The following is a 16,827-nucleotide window of genomic DNA, read 5'->3' as shown; positions in this document are numbered from 1 at the left end:
GTGGACTATCCCAATGCAGCAGCTGCCTCCTGTTCCTTGACAAAGCAGTGAAATGCATTGGTGTTGCTTTGGAAATAGAATCATAGAATCAACCAGGTTGGAAGAGACCTCCATGATCATCCAGTCCAACCTATCACCCAGCCCTATCCAGTCAACTAGACCATGGCACTAAGTGCCTCATCCAGGCTTTTCTTGAACACCTCCAGGGATGGTGACTCCACCACCTTCCTGGGCAGCCCATCCCAATGGCCTCTCAGCATTAGGGGAAGGGAAATGTTGCTTTGTCCCCCTGGCAAGCAAAACTGAGCAAGCTAGGCTGTGCTGGTCAGCAGCAAGACTTCTTTTGAAATAGGATTGTCATGGCAAAAGTCATTCTAGCTTTAGGCTGAGCCAGCTGGGTCCTGAAGGATAAATTGAAATTTACCATAGACCAGTTCACTGCAGAAGTTCGCTGTGGAACAAGCAGGCCAAGAGAATTCCAGATTCTAGCTGAGACAGCAGCTAGTTAAATTTGGAGGAAAGCACCACTCACCTTCTTGCCTCCCCCCCCCCATCTGAATTAATGGGTGAGAGACTTAGGGATGCAGAAACTTACTGCTGTGGCCAAGCCTAAAGGTAGATCTGTGGGCTCCTCTGAGCTCCCCTGGAACACAAATCTAAGACAGTGAGAGCTTTTCTAAAAATAACAGGAAGGTTTATTTACCCAATTTTTACTGCAGGTATTCACAGAGGTGCTGAAATTCTCTTTGGAATGCCTGAAATTTGACTGTAGCCCTTAATCTGAGTCTCCCAGTATGCTCTGCCTACACAAAATGAATGTGCCCTCATCTCCCCACGTTGGCTTGGCTTTGTTTCTTTTTTAAACCAGTGTAGCTGGTTGACATTATGGGCTCAGTCCTACAGTCAAACACCTGCTGAAATCCATAGGATTTTTTCTGTAGTAAGGATCACATAAAAAGCTTTGGTACTGGTCTAGACCTGAAGATTCAGGGCAACCTGGTCTAGTTGAGAATGCCCCTCCTGACTGCAAGGCAGATTGGACTAGATGACCGTAGGAGATCCCTTCCAACCCAGACCATCCTATGACTCTATGACATTACTCTTACCTATGAAGGCTTAATAACATGGAGCTGCAGAGAGATCCAATGGATCTTCCTTCACCTTCTCATGAAGAAGAGTAGTATCTCACAGCATGGTTGTAACTTGTAAGGTCCTTTCATTTCAAGAACATTTTACTCTGGCAAGATGTATGTTGTGGTGATTACCACCTGGCACACGGAAGGAGGGCAGCGTGAAGGGATGCAGTTTGGGAGAAGCCAAAGAAATGCATCTTGCATGTTCTATAATGGATTGACTTATTCCTACCCATTGGGTGTAGGATTTTAGGTAGCTTCTTCTCCATCATCATCTGCACAACCACAAACAGAAATAAATCAATGTTTATGGACTTCCACTTTGGAGAAAATAGTGTTAACTGACTTCCAGTAGGCACCAAACAGATCAGCTTAGCCTCTTGTTTTTGCCTGACTGCTATACTGCTGTTCATCATTGCTGATGATTTTCTTATCATTGTCAGAAAACCTCATCTCCATCTAGCCTCATTGGATTCTTAGCCATTTTAAGCAATGTGTGTGCATTTTACTTGTTTCTGAAACCAAATAGCCACATAGATCTGTCTCCTGTTGGTGTTAATTTATCCACTACAACTGAATAAAAGCTACTTTGGATGCAGCGCACACATATCAGACAGCCCTACAGGTCTTTCTGTGTGTTCTATACTGTATCTAATAGCTGGCTATTTGTAAGATAGCTGTATGTGCACAGCTTGTTTGTCCTTTGAATGTAGCTAGAGTTGTAGAAGGGTGGTTGTAGCCGGGAGGAGGTTGCTTTCTTCTCTCAGGTGGCCAGCACCAGAACAAGAGGACACAGCCTCAAGCTATGCTGGGGGAAATTTAGGCTTGAGGTGAGGAGAAAGTTCTTCACTGAGAGAGTCATTGGACACTGGAATGGGCTGCCCGGGGAGGTGGTGGAGTCGCTGTCCCTGGAGCTGTTCAAGGCAGGATTGGACGTGGCACTTGGTGTCATGGTCTAGCCTTGAGCTCTGTGGTAACAGGTTGGACTTGATGATCTGTGAGGTCTCTTCCAACCTTGGTGATACTGTGATACTGTAGAAGCCAAAATGTTTCTTAATAGATTTTTTGCTCCCCCTTTTTTTCCCTGACCATTACTGATTTCCTATGCATAGAGATAAAAGCACCAAATACTTGGAGTGCATTTTCAATGGTAGCATCACATGTACCTTGTGACTGACTTAGATTTGCTCTGGTGGGTGCTGTTTTAAAATCAATTGAAATGAATTGATTGCTTTAAAAAATGTTTTATTGAATGATTTTATTTTTTTGCATCCTGGGGTGAACTGCCAAAAATGATGTAAATGCCAACCTGTGAATGCAGACCTCTGCTGCTGAGGAAAGAAGTGCACAGGTTTTTTCTTCTAACGTTTTGCTGGCATATGGTGCTTCTAACCTAGTGACAAATTAATTGACGAGATGTAAAAGAGATGGACAGCACTTAGCAAGGAAGGACAGGATATGCATTATAAGACAGCTGGTTCTGCCTCAGTTGTGTTATGGAGGCAATATACATTGGACAGCTAACGAGTCTCTGTTGCATAAGATAGATTCTCCTTATAAGAGAATTGCATGCTTTGTCTCTAAATGGGGTTATTATACACACCATTGCACAATGTTTGAAGAGCCTGGTAGGCCCTTCTAGAGGGGTAGAAGAGGAATAAATTGGAAAACAATTGCACATAAGACCTTCAATCCATCAGCTGCTCTGTATTTATCCAAATTACCATTACACTCCTCTGCAATACAAATCTGTGATACATTCAGGGGTGAAATGTTAATACTGACCAGCCAGATTTTGACAAGGCAGATTTTTCTTTTGCTGTTGTTTGTAACTTGCAGTTAAGGCTTGCTTCCTCGGAAAGAAGAGTGAAACATAGTGGAAACCACTTGCAGTGAAATAGCATCTATGTGTAGAATGAATTGAATTTAATATTTGCCATTATGCAACTTTAGCCTGAGTCTCAGAGCGTTTTGATTTTTCCAGAGATAAACTGCGAACAGCTTCATTTATGAGGGACTCTTTGTCAGTAATCCTCACAGTTTAATGCTTTCAAAAGTAACTTATGATTTGAAGTGCATCCATTGTTTGGATGCCAGCTTGTGAACGTTATAGTGCATGGTTTTCAGAAAATGCTGCTGTCTAAAAACCTTTGCAGATAGACACCCAAAATTTTACAAGCAACTCTGGAAAATCCTACCTCAACCTCTGCAGAAGGCCAAATGTAGCAGTTCTAGGTGATGCAGTGGCACTGTTTCTCACATGACAGAGGAGCTTTGTGGCAAGAGTTGTAGACAGAGTTTATAAAAGCAGACAGGAAAAAGGAGTTTTGTCAAAGCCAGTGTAAATAATCACCTCTCCTACTCCCTGATTGGCATTTTTGTCTTATTCAGTTAGATTTTTCCAGTCAAGTAACACTCCTTTTTAATTCTACCTCTCTTGATACCTTAAAAAGGATGGGATCTTGGTAAATAATTAATAATAATAGTCTGACAGGGTAGATGCTGAAAATGCTATTATATGTGCAAAGCTACAAAGGTGGCTTTGTTCAGAGCTTTATTCCTTGGACTGAAAACCAGCCCATCTGAAAACACAGCTGCAACTAGCATTTCAGTACAGAGAGCTGCAAATGGGTCCTGGTGAGACTCTGTTTGGACGTGAATATATTCAGTTCCCACAAGTATACTGTTCCAGTTTGAAGGAAGAGGAGACATGTGACAAAGATTACTTGGTAGTAATTGTGTTAGTCATAGTTGTTGCTGTTTATAGTTTCCTTTTCCCAGGGCCCTTGCTGTTAAACTGAAAGGTTATGTATGTGTATATCAGTATATATACTTTGCAGGATTTTATTTGGAAGAAGAGAAAGTTCTTCTCTGACATTTCCATAGCCTGCTTGCATCCTGTTGGGTGAAGCTGTGATCCTTAATGTAAAGCAGTGTGGCTTAGAAGAAGGAAGACCGCAATAAGTACAGTTACTAGTAATTAATTTCCCACTCTTGGGTAGTCTTTCAGTGACTGTTTCACATTCTCTGTGGCAGAGCACGTTCACAGAAAACAGTGTATGAGTATTTAATTTGTGGTTCAGAGTAGCTGGCTGTTTCTCTTAATGAGCTCTCCCACTGCTATCACAACAACTTTAAATACCTTATGGCCAGTAAGGAGAGACTGACACGCGGGCAGATTTGTTTCTGCAAATATCTTCCTGGTTGAGTGAGATTGATTTCATCACAGGTTGTAGTCATTTTTATAAGAGCTCTTCCTCTTGTTTGTTTCTTAGGAAAAGGAGAAGCTGTATGTGGAATTGAAGCACATCCTGGCCCGGCAGCCTGGGCCCGAAGCTGTAGAGCAGTTGCAGCTGTACCGGCGCACTCTACGAGAGAAAACTAAGCAGTTGAAAGTAAGAGATGTCCTCTGCCTCTGGCTGAGGAGTTCCCAGGCTTGCAGAATGACACCGTTAGTGATCCTGGGGAGCCAAGGCTTCAGGAAAAATTTCAGTGTCCAGTAGCATGCCTTAGTATATCAGATCAGGAAAACAGAGTTAATACCACATCTCCCCAAAGGAGAACCAACAGCAATAGAAGAACTTTTTTCATGTTATTCTAGTTTGTTTCTTTAAATTAGAGGGAAAACCTTGGTATATGAACATGCAGCACAATGCAGTAAATGTTTTTTTGTGCACAGCCCATCTGGGCCACTATCAGTTTTCCAGTAAGCTTTATTCTCCTTCCCTTTTCTTCAGTCGTTAAGATCTTTAAGAAGCAAATTGAAGCCATTTAGTTTTCTTTTTAACAAATTAGCAGGAATATATTGAGAATCCAGTCTTAGAGTGTAATTTCCTCTGCAACTTAGACATGTGTGTTAAACTTGCAACTTGCGTAGGGATGACAGTAGAAACCCATCCCAAGCCCTTCTCACCAGAAGGGTGGACTTCCAGGTTCTGGATGAACTTTGTGAGAAACTCAGAAAGCATGATATTAAAAAGGGATTGTTTGATAGAATAAGCTGGCTTTCCTGTGTTCTTGCCTGCATGAAGTATCAGTCTCCCTAGGAGTTCATCTACTTCTATGGCTTCTCTCTCTGTTGAAGTCATCATCTCCTGTTCACTGCATCATAATCACGTCTACACTAACCATGAGGAAAAATATATGCAGAAGCAGATGGGCCCTTAGGAAACAAAGAGGCAGTTATGCAAATCTTAGCTTTCCATGGAGAAGAAAAACAATGCAGAAAATGTAAAATAGAAGTGAAAGTTTAGCTAAAGTGAATGTGATTTGAAGTTTTCCATACAGTTCCCCTTTGTCCTTAGTGCAATCAATTGCTGCTGTGTATTTCAGGCACAGTGTGCTGTGGGGTACTGGTGTGCCTGTCGTTTTGTGGTGCCAGGTCAAGCTATTCTCCTTCTTAAGGAAGGGAAACACGCTACACATGTTCTTACTTTCTTTAAAGCTTACTGATTCACCTGAAAGCAGCCTTGTATGAATATTTACACTGGCTGGCAATACTTTGCCTGTGTGATTTTGGATTGTTCCACAGAACAAAGTGGATCTTTTTGAACAAGCCCCATAATTATGAAATAAATATTTGCTTTATTATTTTTAAGACCTTCATGTTGAGTTTTCACCCAGATTTGTGTCTCAGAACATTAAGAGCTAATGTATTTATTAATACCATTCCCATTCTATTCTATAATGCTTGAAGCATATTTTACATGCTTTATTGTGATTAAATGGCATTGTCTTAATTTAGTAAATTATCCTTAGGTGAGCAGAGGTAATCAGATGAAATACTGTGATAGAAAATTAGATGTGATGGAAAATAGCGGTCTTATATCGTCACAGGAAAAAGCGCTTGTAGAAGTACTAACTTATGTGTAATGAAACTAATATCTCCTGTTTCTGATTTTTGCCTTTTATTTGTTAGGTTTTGTCCTCAGAACTGAATATGTATGAATCACAGAGCCGAGAATACAAACATGAAATTGAAAGACTTGCCAACGAGCTTCAGAACGTGAAGAAGAAATATCTGTCTCAGAAACGCAAGGAACAGCAGGCCAAGTAATGGAAAATAACAGTTCTGGCTACAGAAATTTCAGCATCAACTCGATGTTGCTTTATGCTTTTGATCAGAAGATGGCCAAATTTGGCTAGGGTGACATAATGTTTTTGCCTTATTTTCCTGATATTGTCCTTCATATTATTTCAGTTTAGTTGAGATTTACTGTGGTCTATGGCCAGGACAGGAATATCCAGCAGAGACTTTGCTGACATGTTCTGCAGGCCAGTTAAATTATTCATGCCAGTGAGATAGTGCCCAGAGGACATAGATTAAAGTCTGGTCTCACATTGAATCATAGAATAGATTGTGTTGGAAGAGAGCTTTAAAGGTCATTTAGTCCAACATCCCCTTCAATGAGCAGGAACGTCTTCAACTAGATCATATTACTCAGAGCCCCATCCAGCCTGAATGTTTCCAGGAATGGGAATTGTCGGGGTACGGAGGCTGGCGAGAGGCGAGATCGGGGTACTGACGACTCGAGACAGCAGCTTCTAGGCATCTGTGCATCAGTACATCAGTACAACTTTATTAGGGTAGTGCAGCGTCTTATATAGTGTCTCCAGAGGAGGCGTCCACAACCAGCCTGGGGCTGGCAGAAGTGGACAGTACAGATTGGCCCCAGGTTATGTGTAAGGCAGAGATAGGTTACCTGTGGTAAACAACCTGTGAGTACCACCCAGGGGGGATGGCCAGGGTCAGCCCCCTTGGGGCTGTGTCCGCCCCGGGGGCCAGCAGATTCCACCCCCTGACAGCTGTGCGTGAGTTGCTCATGGTTCCCAGCTTCGGCCCCTGGGAGCCTCAAGGCTCCAAGGACACTTCTCATCACAGGGCCTGATGTTTACATTCCATACCTCGTTGCAGGAGAAAGATTCCCACAGGGAATTCTACTACCTCTTGAGAAACCTGTGCCAGCATTTCACTACCCTTACTGTCAAAAAGTTTTTCCTTATATCTAGTCTAAATCTACCTGCTTTCAGGTTAAACCAGTACACCTCATCCTGTTGCAACAGACCCTGCCCATGTGTTTGTCTTTCTTATAAGCCCCCTTTAAGTACAGAAAGGCCACTAGAAGGTCACCCTGGAGCATTGTCCAGGCTCAACAATCCCAACACTCTTAGCCTTTTTTTAATCGGAGAGGTGTTCCAGCCTCTGGTGGCCCTCCTCTGCTCCAATAGGTCCATATCTTTCCTGTGTTAAGGACTCCAGAGCAGGACACAGTATTCCAGGGGAGGTGTCACCAGAATGAAGCAGAGGGGCAGAGTCACCTCTCTTGACCTGCTGGTCACACTTCTTTTGATGCAATCCAGTTTGTGGTTGTCCTTCTGGGCATGGACAAGACCATTCTGATAATGAATCTTCAATTTGGGACACCAAAGCTGTTAATCACTTCTGAAAATGTAGTTATTGGACTTTAAAGAGAAGTTTCTTGGATTTCTGCAGTCAGCATTTCTGTGAATGCCTTTTGTCTTTCCACCCCTTTCTATCCTCAGCCTGTTGCTTTCTTGCACACCCAAGCCAACAACTCTACGTTGCTGAATATAATTCAAAGCTGCCTGCATCTATTTCTTCTTTAATCATATTTCATCCAGAAAACAGTTTTGATGACTAAATTAGCAAAATAGTCAGTGATAAACAGCGATTTTTGTCCATCTGCAAATTGCATAATGTTACTTTCATGTTTGGAATTAGCAACGATTGTGCAGTGCTAATGGCCTTCCTGGAGCTCTAGGATCAATATGTGAGGTTGCCATAATGCCTGATAATCCATTTCCAGCAGCTGAGTATTCTCTTCACAATAGTTTTAATGTTTCCATTTTGGACCCCGACACCATGTTTGTTTCTGTTCATCAGATGAGAAGAAATTTGCCCGTGGTTTGTTGTTACATCATACCTAGCATTAATTACTGCTATAACTGTTGAAAAAAACCCACTTGTTAGGTGCGTAACTGCTTTATAGTAAACCAAAAATATACGAGGTGCTGGTGGCTATTAATGATACACAGTGAATAGAAGTTTAAGTTGCAGGTCAATTAGTGCTGAATTCGTTACACCATTTATAGGTTCAGGATTGATATCTGCCATTATTGCAGCTTGGCAGGTTGTTGTCATGGACAGGTGTGGCTGTATCTGATGAGCATGGTGTCTTTGTGACATCTGTGTTTTGGAAGCACATTCAGCTGCTGTTAGTGGTCCTTCTGCAGAATGATAGTGCCTTATTGCTCCCACTTCAGGCTCAGAATCTCCTAACACTGTGCTGTCATCAGCCCTGACTTGCACTTCTCTTGTCTTTGTGGCAGCTGAGAAGTGGCCAGGTGCTGGCCTTTGCACTCCTTTCTCCCTCATTGTTTTGTTCAAGCCTGTTGGGAGTACATTGAAGTACATTCTGCTTTGAAGGATATGTGCACCCCAAGGTGTATGGGTCCTGGATAGCTGCAGCGTCTGAAATCCCTGTGCTTTGTTTGCTCAGCAGCAGTGCGAAGGAAACAGCCTTGCTGTGCTGCCCTCCTCCAAACTGCCAGTTGTGTGTGACATGTCTTCTCCTTCCTGCAATAGGGAGAATCTCTTGTGCAGCCAGGTTCTTCCCCAAGGAGTCTTTCACACTGGCATACACACTGGTCCTGCCTCAGACTGAGCTGGACATGTACTGCATGGTGTATAGGTGCTACCCAGAGAGCTACAGCCGTTTGACTTGTACAACCTCAGGTTGATCTAAATCCCAGCTGACACAAACCTTGATCTCTATCATGCTGGGTAATGTTAACATCATGTCTAAAATAAATGTGGCTGGTTTTGCTAATAAAAAGAGGATCCTGTCAGGACAATAGCATTAATAGCATTATTGACTACCCTTGTATGAAAGAGAGTTAATACTCTCAGATAACCTCACACAAAGGTATCATCTAAAGCTTTTATTGATTTGCTCCAGACAGTTCTGGTTTGTGATTTAAAGCCTTGATACTGAACTAATGCAGCTTTCCATGGGATGCTGGAGGAATATAATGAGTGACAACAGGAATTTAGCTTTGTTTTGTGTTCAAGCTGAAAGTCCAATGTTTAAGATTTGGTTGTGAATTTGAAGTCCTCTGTTTGTGCTCTCTAATTCTGAGTGTTATCTTTCCCAGATATTTTGGGTTTTCTTTTAGTTACCCATCTTATTCTCTTCTGCTGCTTCTTTCACCTTTTCTGCTTCACTGCCTTTCCTAATTGCTTCTAACACTAGGGTTCCAATTTGATCTTGGTCAGTATCAATGACAATATATGAAGCTTAAGTCCACACCAGAGACCCAATCCTGCAGTCCTATGTAAATAACTGCAGTGTGGGATGTCAGTAGTAACTTGGGAGCTTTCGCACGTGGCTGCTTGCACATTAATTCTGCATAATATATTACAGTATTCAGTTGCATAGAATTTTCCATACTGATGAGCACATCTGTTGACTGTCTCTGTGGGAGCATGAAGAGAGAGTGAGCATGGATTCTGCATCCTTTTCTCTCCTCAAAGTTGGAAGCCCAGTAGTGAGATAGAATGAGCCATCTCAATACAGAATGTTAGTTTATAGTGAGCTGGCACTCCCAGTAGTGCTACATTAGTACAACTAAAAGCAGTTCTAAATAGTTTTCATTGTTAAGTTAATTTGTGCCATCATTTGCCTATTTTCCCATGTCCATATGGGTAAAATTTGGAAAAGAAAGCATAACTAGTGAGCCTATAGAGTTTCTCTGAGCTTTCTTTTCTTCTGAGACAGTTATTTGGGGACAAAAGGAAAAATATTAATTCCAGGAAGTGTTTTCCCTAACTGGGGGCTAAGAAAGGGGTATTATGAGACAAGACTAGATCTTGAAAACGTGTGGTTGCACTCATGTTTGTTTCCAGTAAAATGGAAGTAATAGTACTGGCTGTCTTTGTAAAGCCTTGAGACCTCTGCTGTTACGGTATGCTGGTACTTCACAAAGCTCCACATGATTAATTCAAAATATCTGAGGATCTTTCTCTGAAACCTCCAGTTACATCACAGTGAGTTTGAAATACTGCCCTTTGTATTTGTTCTGCTGTGCTTACCTCCCCAACCTCATAAGAATGGAACCAGCTAATCCTTCTTCCCTCCTCTTAAGGTCATCAAATTCAAGTCCTCCTGGATCCTCAGATGGAGCAGCTCACAGGGGTTATCAGTGCACCCATGGCACACTGTTAGTTTTCTGCAAAATACAGAGGCAGTGCAATTATCACTAGAATGTTGTTAAAGTGTGAAGACAGATAACACTATTTTTCATTAAAATTCAACAAAGAAAAAAAATCTCCCTTTGATGAATGTAGCTGCTTGTTGAAAATAGGCATATGCTTGCTAGAACAGGGTGGTGATTAGAAATGTGAAGTCATGTAGCTCATACACAAGCTTGCTCTAATGAGATGTTCTGACCATTTTGGGGAGCAGCACGAAGCAAGCTCATTTATTTCTAATTTTTAATAATTCCAAAAGCCATCAGTAGGCTTGTAATTAGATCCAAACAGACACCTAGTCCTGGCACTTTAAACCTAACAGGCTTTAATCAACAATTTTTTAATGATGTCTCAATACATGGTTGCATCAAAGAAACTTTGGGGGACACCTACTCCCTTAGTTTGTAAGCATCACTGGGCTGCAGAATGAATTGTGTGTTTTCTTTCTTTCTATTTAAAGGGTGAAGAACCAGTTCATGACCGACATGAAGCCTCAGATTCCACACCACAGGTCTGATGTTCCTTACTTCATCAGAGGGGGCTTTGCTCTCAGGAGACCTCTGCCTAAAGTTGCAGCCTAGGAATGGATTATTCTCTTCTTTCCTGTTCCCAGTTTCTTGATAAAATGTGTTTGTGCTGGATTGTTTGAGTAAACATAACTTTAAAAGGAATTCAGAATCATCTTTCCCTCTAAAGTAATTATTGCCTTCACAAAAAGTCATTTTAGAGTAAAATTAATGAAGGTTTTAGTTTACAAACTCTGGACCAATCTGCTGATATGAGACCAGCAGGAGCTTGCACAGTAACTGAGTAGTTACTGCAGATATTTCTTCTTCAATACTGTATCTCTATTTAGCACCGCAAGATGCCTTAATATTCATTTATTTCCCCTTTATCTGCTTCTGTTGTAAGCATTCACTCTTTACAGTGAGTGTGACAGAGCACTGGAACAGGCTGCCCAGAAAGGTTATGGAGTCTCCTTCTCTGGAGACTTTCAAAACCTGCCTGGATGCATTCCTGTGCTGTCTACCCTAGGGGATCCTGCCTTGGCAGGGAGGTTGGATTTGATGGTCTCTGTAGGTCCCTTCCCGTCTCTAAAGTTCCATGATTCTGTGATTTTTCTTCTGACTCAAAACACCTGAAAGAAATGAGATGACAGAAGAAAAATTAATAAGCTGTTGTCTCAAGCCCTACTGAGCAAATGCAAAATTAACAAGTCTTTATTTAGATGTACACATGTAGCACTTCTTTGTGCAGGTAATATATAAGAGGGTTTATGCAGTGTTTCCTACAGCTGTTAGTAAGATCAAGGAAGTTTGTGGCCACAACATGCATTATTAAGAATGTGATTCTGTTTACTCTGATAGACACAAAGTGACATAATTATGTCTGTTTAACTGGAGAAACTGTACACACTGACTGGGACATGCTGTTCTCCCACATAAATCTTTGCAAGCAATTCAGACTTGGACTCAAAACATGGCAAACTTTACTCTTTAATTTCTAGACGCTTGGGCATTTTTGTAACTTTCAGAAATTGTTTTTGTAATACAGCAGGAGCCCTCCAACCTTTTCAGCCAAAAGAGATTTAATTACCATTCATTAACAAGTGAAATAACAAAGTCACGGCATGAGGTGCTGAAGTATAGAAAACTTTCAAGCTTTAAAATAAAATGTTTTGAAACTGATTTGTACATGGAAGCTTTCTCCCAGCCTGGGGGATAAAAATACTTGTCCAAAGAGATATGCTGATAAATATTTCACATGCACAAAAAACCCTTTGCAAAGATTTTGTTCTTTCTTTTGGTGGAATACATAATTAAATATTAAAGCTACTGTGGGAAACTTTTAATGGAAGTATTTAATTCAAAGGAATCAAGTTAAATACGACAGGGATCTACTTTGCTTTTACACTGGGGACCAGAACACTTAGTCATCAGATCCATTGTATTTGTCTTTTGTTCCCAAAATAACTATTACTGCTTTTTCACTGTCAACTGAAAAAAAAATATGCATTATGATAAAGTTATAATTCTAGGGCAGTCGTTCTGTCTAAACTCTGTCTTTTGTGTACCTGACATGTCCTTATAGTTAGAATAATTGGCAGTAAATGACATGGGCACTTGAATTTGATGGGATCCCAAGTATGTTTTACTCAAGCTTTTGAAAGCTGGTATTTGCTAAGGTCCTGAATATCCACCCTGGAGCTGAACTTTGCTGTGCTTACTGATTCTGAGAAGTAATTTGTTCTGAAATAAATCATCAAAGTCACATTTATTAATTCACATGAATGAGAGAGGCACAATTAGACTCCTACAACACCATCTTTTTTCAGAGAGGCAATTTATTTGTTACACTGTGTGCTGTGCAGTGTACTTCTAACTTAAACCCAGGGGTAGTCCATGAGCATCTTGCTTTCTCTCTGGTATCAGGATTTAGGAGACAAAGTGTTAGGGCAGTCAAAGGAAAGCAAGGGGACCCAAGCAGATGAGATCTGTTCCCTAACTGCATATATTTTTTATGAATACACTAAACAGATTTCCTCTCCCCATCTTTACATTTCCTTAATAATATCTTTTGTTGCAGAGATTGGGTAAAAAAATCCATTCTAATGATTCTTGACCTGAGATTCTTTTCCAGTCTCCAAAATGGGTGAAAGACCATTTGTCTGATGACTTCCAAAGGTGAATTCACTTAAGTATAAAAAGTGATGAATCTTCTAGATTAAAAAACCCAAAACAAGACCCCAAAACAAAAACAGAGCAGGGCAAGATGGTTTTCTCATACAATATGTTCTTCCAGTCTGAACGCTTGGGAGTTGAATACAGTAAGTCCCACTTACAAAGCACAGGAGTTTTTGCTGTGTTTGGCCACCATTTCAAGTATTGAGATGTGAACTTGTTGGCTACTATCTCCAGTTTTATTGCATTATTTACTTACTACCAGGGAAGCTAAATTCACAGGTTAATTTGGAAAAGAAGGAAAAAACAAGGGCAAGAAAATACAGTCATCAAATTATTGCCAGTAACTTTCAGCCTAATCAGGAATAGAACAACTGCAGCCAGCTTAATTTATAGTGCTAGAAAGTGAAAACCATTTCTGAGTTCATATAATAGAATGGATTAAAGCACACCAAATCCCTTCCCCCTTGGTCTATAAAAGTCAAGGAGCTTGAAAAATTGCTCTGGATGTCTGTGAACCCAGCTGATGCTGAGGTGCTTTTAGTGTTCAAGGATTTGGCTTGCACAGCAGGGAAAGGCAGAGCGTTAATGAGAGTATCATTTGTTCAGTCGCTTCTGCATTGTGAGCAGCAGATCTGAAGTGCTTCTCCAAGTTTTGTTGCAGAAAAATGTTAATTGAATTCCAGTCTGTGCAAGATATAAGCCTAGAAGTAGCAACCATATCTTTAACTTCTTGTTCCTGTAAAGATATGTGAAAAGATGGAGGCGAAGGGCTATGATCCATGGCACTTAAGTTAGAGGAAATCTTTCTTCACTTTAATTGGCTTGGATTGGAGCTCTAGTAGCTTGCACAGTACATCTCTCCTAGAGTCTTTGTCAGTGAGCAAAGTATGTAGTATTGTTCATTTTCAGATGGTCTTACAATATGAAGATATTTTAAGCAACTTCACATCAGACTTAAGCTCTGATCTTGTTTGGCAGGTCTGTATTCAGGGTGTTTTGTAAGCAGGACACAAACAAGATGCTGTATGCTGCATGATCAAGTTCAAAGGCAGGAGCACGACCCTTCTGGGGTCACCTGCCAGCTACCAAAGAACTGGCGCAAGAATTCTGTCCTTAATTTACACTTGCTGTGTGAATTCAGAGCAGCAGGAGCACACACTGCACACCTAGTAACAAACCCTGCTCTTGTAAATCTGGGAACCCTCTGAATCTACGGCAGTGAAAAACAGGTCACAGCTCAGGCTTGGTTGTGTTCAAAGTTACCAACTCCAGGGCTGGCTGGGAAGAGCAAGCGGAAAACTTAGCACCCGCGGACTTCTACCAGCATCACAGTGTAAGTTGAGCAGCAGATGCAAAGCCCTGAGACACCAGTGGATCTAAGGACTCTGATCAGCTCCACCTAGGCGCGGGGGAACAATGTAACAAGCTTAGCCCGGAAGGTGAGTCTGTTGTGGTTTCCCTGCCCTTAGGGATGTGGTGAATAGTCCTAAAGGGCATAAAATGGGCTTAAGCATGTCCTGTCTTATTTACCTGCCTGTCTGCATTGCAGCCAGAGGCGGGAAAACAGGACAAAAGAAAACCTGGGAAGTTCACAGTATCACAGTATCATCAGGGTTGGAAGAGACCTCACAGATCATCAAGTCCAACCCTTTACCACAGAGCTCAAGGCTAGACCATGGCACCAAGTGCCACGTCCAACCTTGCCTTGAACAGCTCCAGGGACGGTGACTCCACCACCTCCCCGGGCAGCCCATTCCAGTGTCCAATGACTCTCTCATTGAAGAACTTTCTCCTCACCTCAAGCCTAAATCTCCCCTGGCATAGCTTGAGGCCACACGAGAGAAGAGAGCAACCTCCTCCTGTCCACAACCACCCCTCAGGTAGTTGTAGACAGCAATAAGGTCACCCCTGAGCCTCCTCTTCTCCAGGCTGAACAATCCCACCTCCCTCAGCCTCTCTTCTTAGGGTTTGTGCTCGAGGCCTCTCACCAGCCTCGTTGCCTTTCTCTGGACACGCTCAAGCATCTCAATGTCCCTCCTAAACTGGGGGGCCCAGAACTGAACACAGTACTCAAGGTGTGGTCTAACCAGTGCAGAGTACAACTTAGTTTCTTTGCCTGAGAGGGGTTTCATGGGGACCGCGCCCCTGTCCCTTGGTAGGTGTATGCGCCCCCATTCTATGGAAGACAACAGCCTGTGGGTTCTTCCACTTCTGTGTCTACTTGGGTGATTGCCAGAGGTGATGGGGTGATTGTGTGGTCAATGAGACCATTGGCCTCGGCCATTACCCTATAAATGGGGGTGAACAGGGGAAAAGGTGCTGGCCTGCTCGTTCATCCCTCACTGACCTGCCTCTCTCCCGCCCGTCGCCTCAGTCGCCTCAAGCCGCCTCAGCCAGCAGCTGATTTCACTTTGCAGCCCACGTGGAGTTTGCCACAGGACTTCTGTTGGATATTTTCCTGCCTATGTTTTTGGGCCATGGACATTAGGACTAGTGAGCGTTCTCCATTCTTTGTTCAAGTTGCCAAAGGATTTGAATCAGCCTCGCAAGCGGCAAATGAAGCCGCCAGACTCTCCGTTAAAGACATGTTCTGAAACCTTTCAAAATTCCATTGTGCACAGACATTCTGTGACACAGTTCTGCTAACCGCATCCAACAGCTTGTGCGGAGAGTTGTAAACAAGTTTGGGGCAATTATTTTGTGTATATTAATAAATATTTCATAACTTTTAAATCTGCCTCATTGCATTTTACCCCAAACTCAGATTTCAACTAGCCCCATTTACAACAAGGGAGCAGCTGGTTCTTGGTGCATCCTGACAGCAGGACAGAAGAGGAACCTTATCTTTATTGATGACCTGGACGAGGGGATTGAGTCCAGCATCAGTAAGTTTGCAGATGACACCAAGCTGGGAGCAGGTGTTGATCTGTTGGAAGGTAGGAGAGCCCTGCAGAGGGACCTGGACAGGATGGATGGGTGGGCAGAGGCCAATGGGATGAAATTTAACAAGGCCAAGTGCAGGGTTCTGCACTTTGGCCACAATAACCCCAAGCAGCGCTATAGGCTGGGGACTGAGTGGCTGGAGAGCAGCCAGGAAGAAAGGGACCTGGGGGTACTGATAGATAGTAAGCTGAAGATGAGGCAGCAGTGTGCCCAGGTGGCCAAGAGAGCCAATGGCATCCTGGCCTGCATCAGGAACAGTGTGGCCAGTAGGACAAGGGAGGTTATTCTTCCCCTGTACTCAGCACTGGTCAGACCACACCTTGAGTACTGTGTCCAGTTCTGGGCTCCTCAATTCAAGAGGGATGTTGAGGTGCTGGAACATGTCCAGAGAAGGGCAACAAAGCTGGTGAGGGGCCTGGAGCACAAATCCTATGAGGAGAGGCTGAGGGAGCTGGGCCTGTTTAGCCTGGAGAAGAGGAGGCTCAGGGGTGATCTTATTACTGTCTACAACTACCTGAAAGGGCATTGTAGCCAGGTGGGGGGTGGCCTCTTCTCCCAGGCAACCAGCAATAGAACAAGGGGACACAGTCTCAAGTTGTGCCAGGGTAGGTATAGGCTGGATATTAGGAAGAAGTTCTTCACAGAGAGAGTGATTGGCATTGGAATGGGCTGCCCAGGGAGGTGGTGGAGGCACCGTCCCTGGGGGTCTTCAAGAGAAGCCTGGATGAGGCACTTAGTGCCATGGTCTGGTTGATTGGATAGGGCTGGGGGATAGGTTGGACTGGATGATCTTGGA

General features: G+C 42.7%; 1 protein-coding gene across 1 annotated transcript in view; it reads left to right on the top strand.

Annotated features, from left to right (window-relative positions):
- Positions 1-12,532, top strand: part of CFAP58 (cilia and flagella associated protein 58) — a 71,594-nt gene extending 59,062 nt beyond the window's left edge. The window contains exons 16-18 of the mRNA XM_064144083.1: positions 4,409-4,528; positions 6,052-6,185; positions 10,865-12,532. Of these exons, the coding sequence (XP_064000153.1) occupies positions 4,409-4,528; positions 6,052-6,185; positions 10,865-10,985 (375 nt within the window). The 3' untranslated portion in view covers positions 10,986-12,532. The remainder of the gene's footprint in view (positions 1-4,408; positions 4,529-6,051; positions 6,186-10,864) is intronic.
- The last annotated feature ends 4,295 nt before the right edge of the window (positions 12,533-16,827 follow it).

This window comes from Pogoniulus pusillus, chromosome 6 (genome assembly GCF_015220805.1).
Source record: "Pogoniulus pusillus isolate bPogPus1 chromosome 6, bPogPus1.pri, whole genome shotgun sequence".
Classification (NCBI taxonomy): Eukaryota; Metazoa; Chordata; class Aves; order Piciformes; family Lybiidae; genus Pogoniulus; species Pogoniulus pusillus.
Note: the sequence above shows the minus strand (reverse complement) of the source record. Positions and strands in the feature narration are given on the sequence as shown.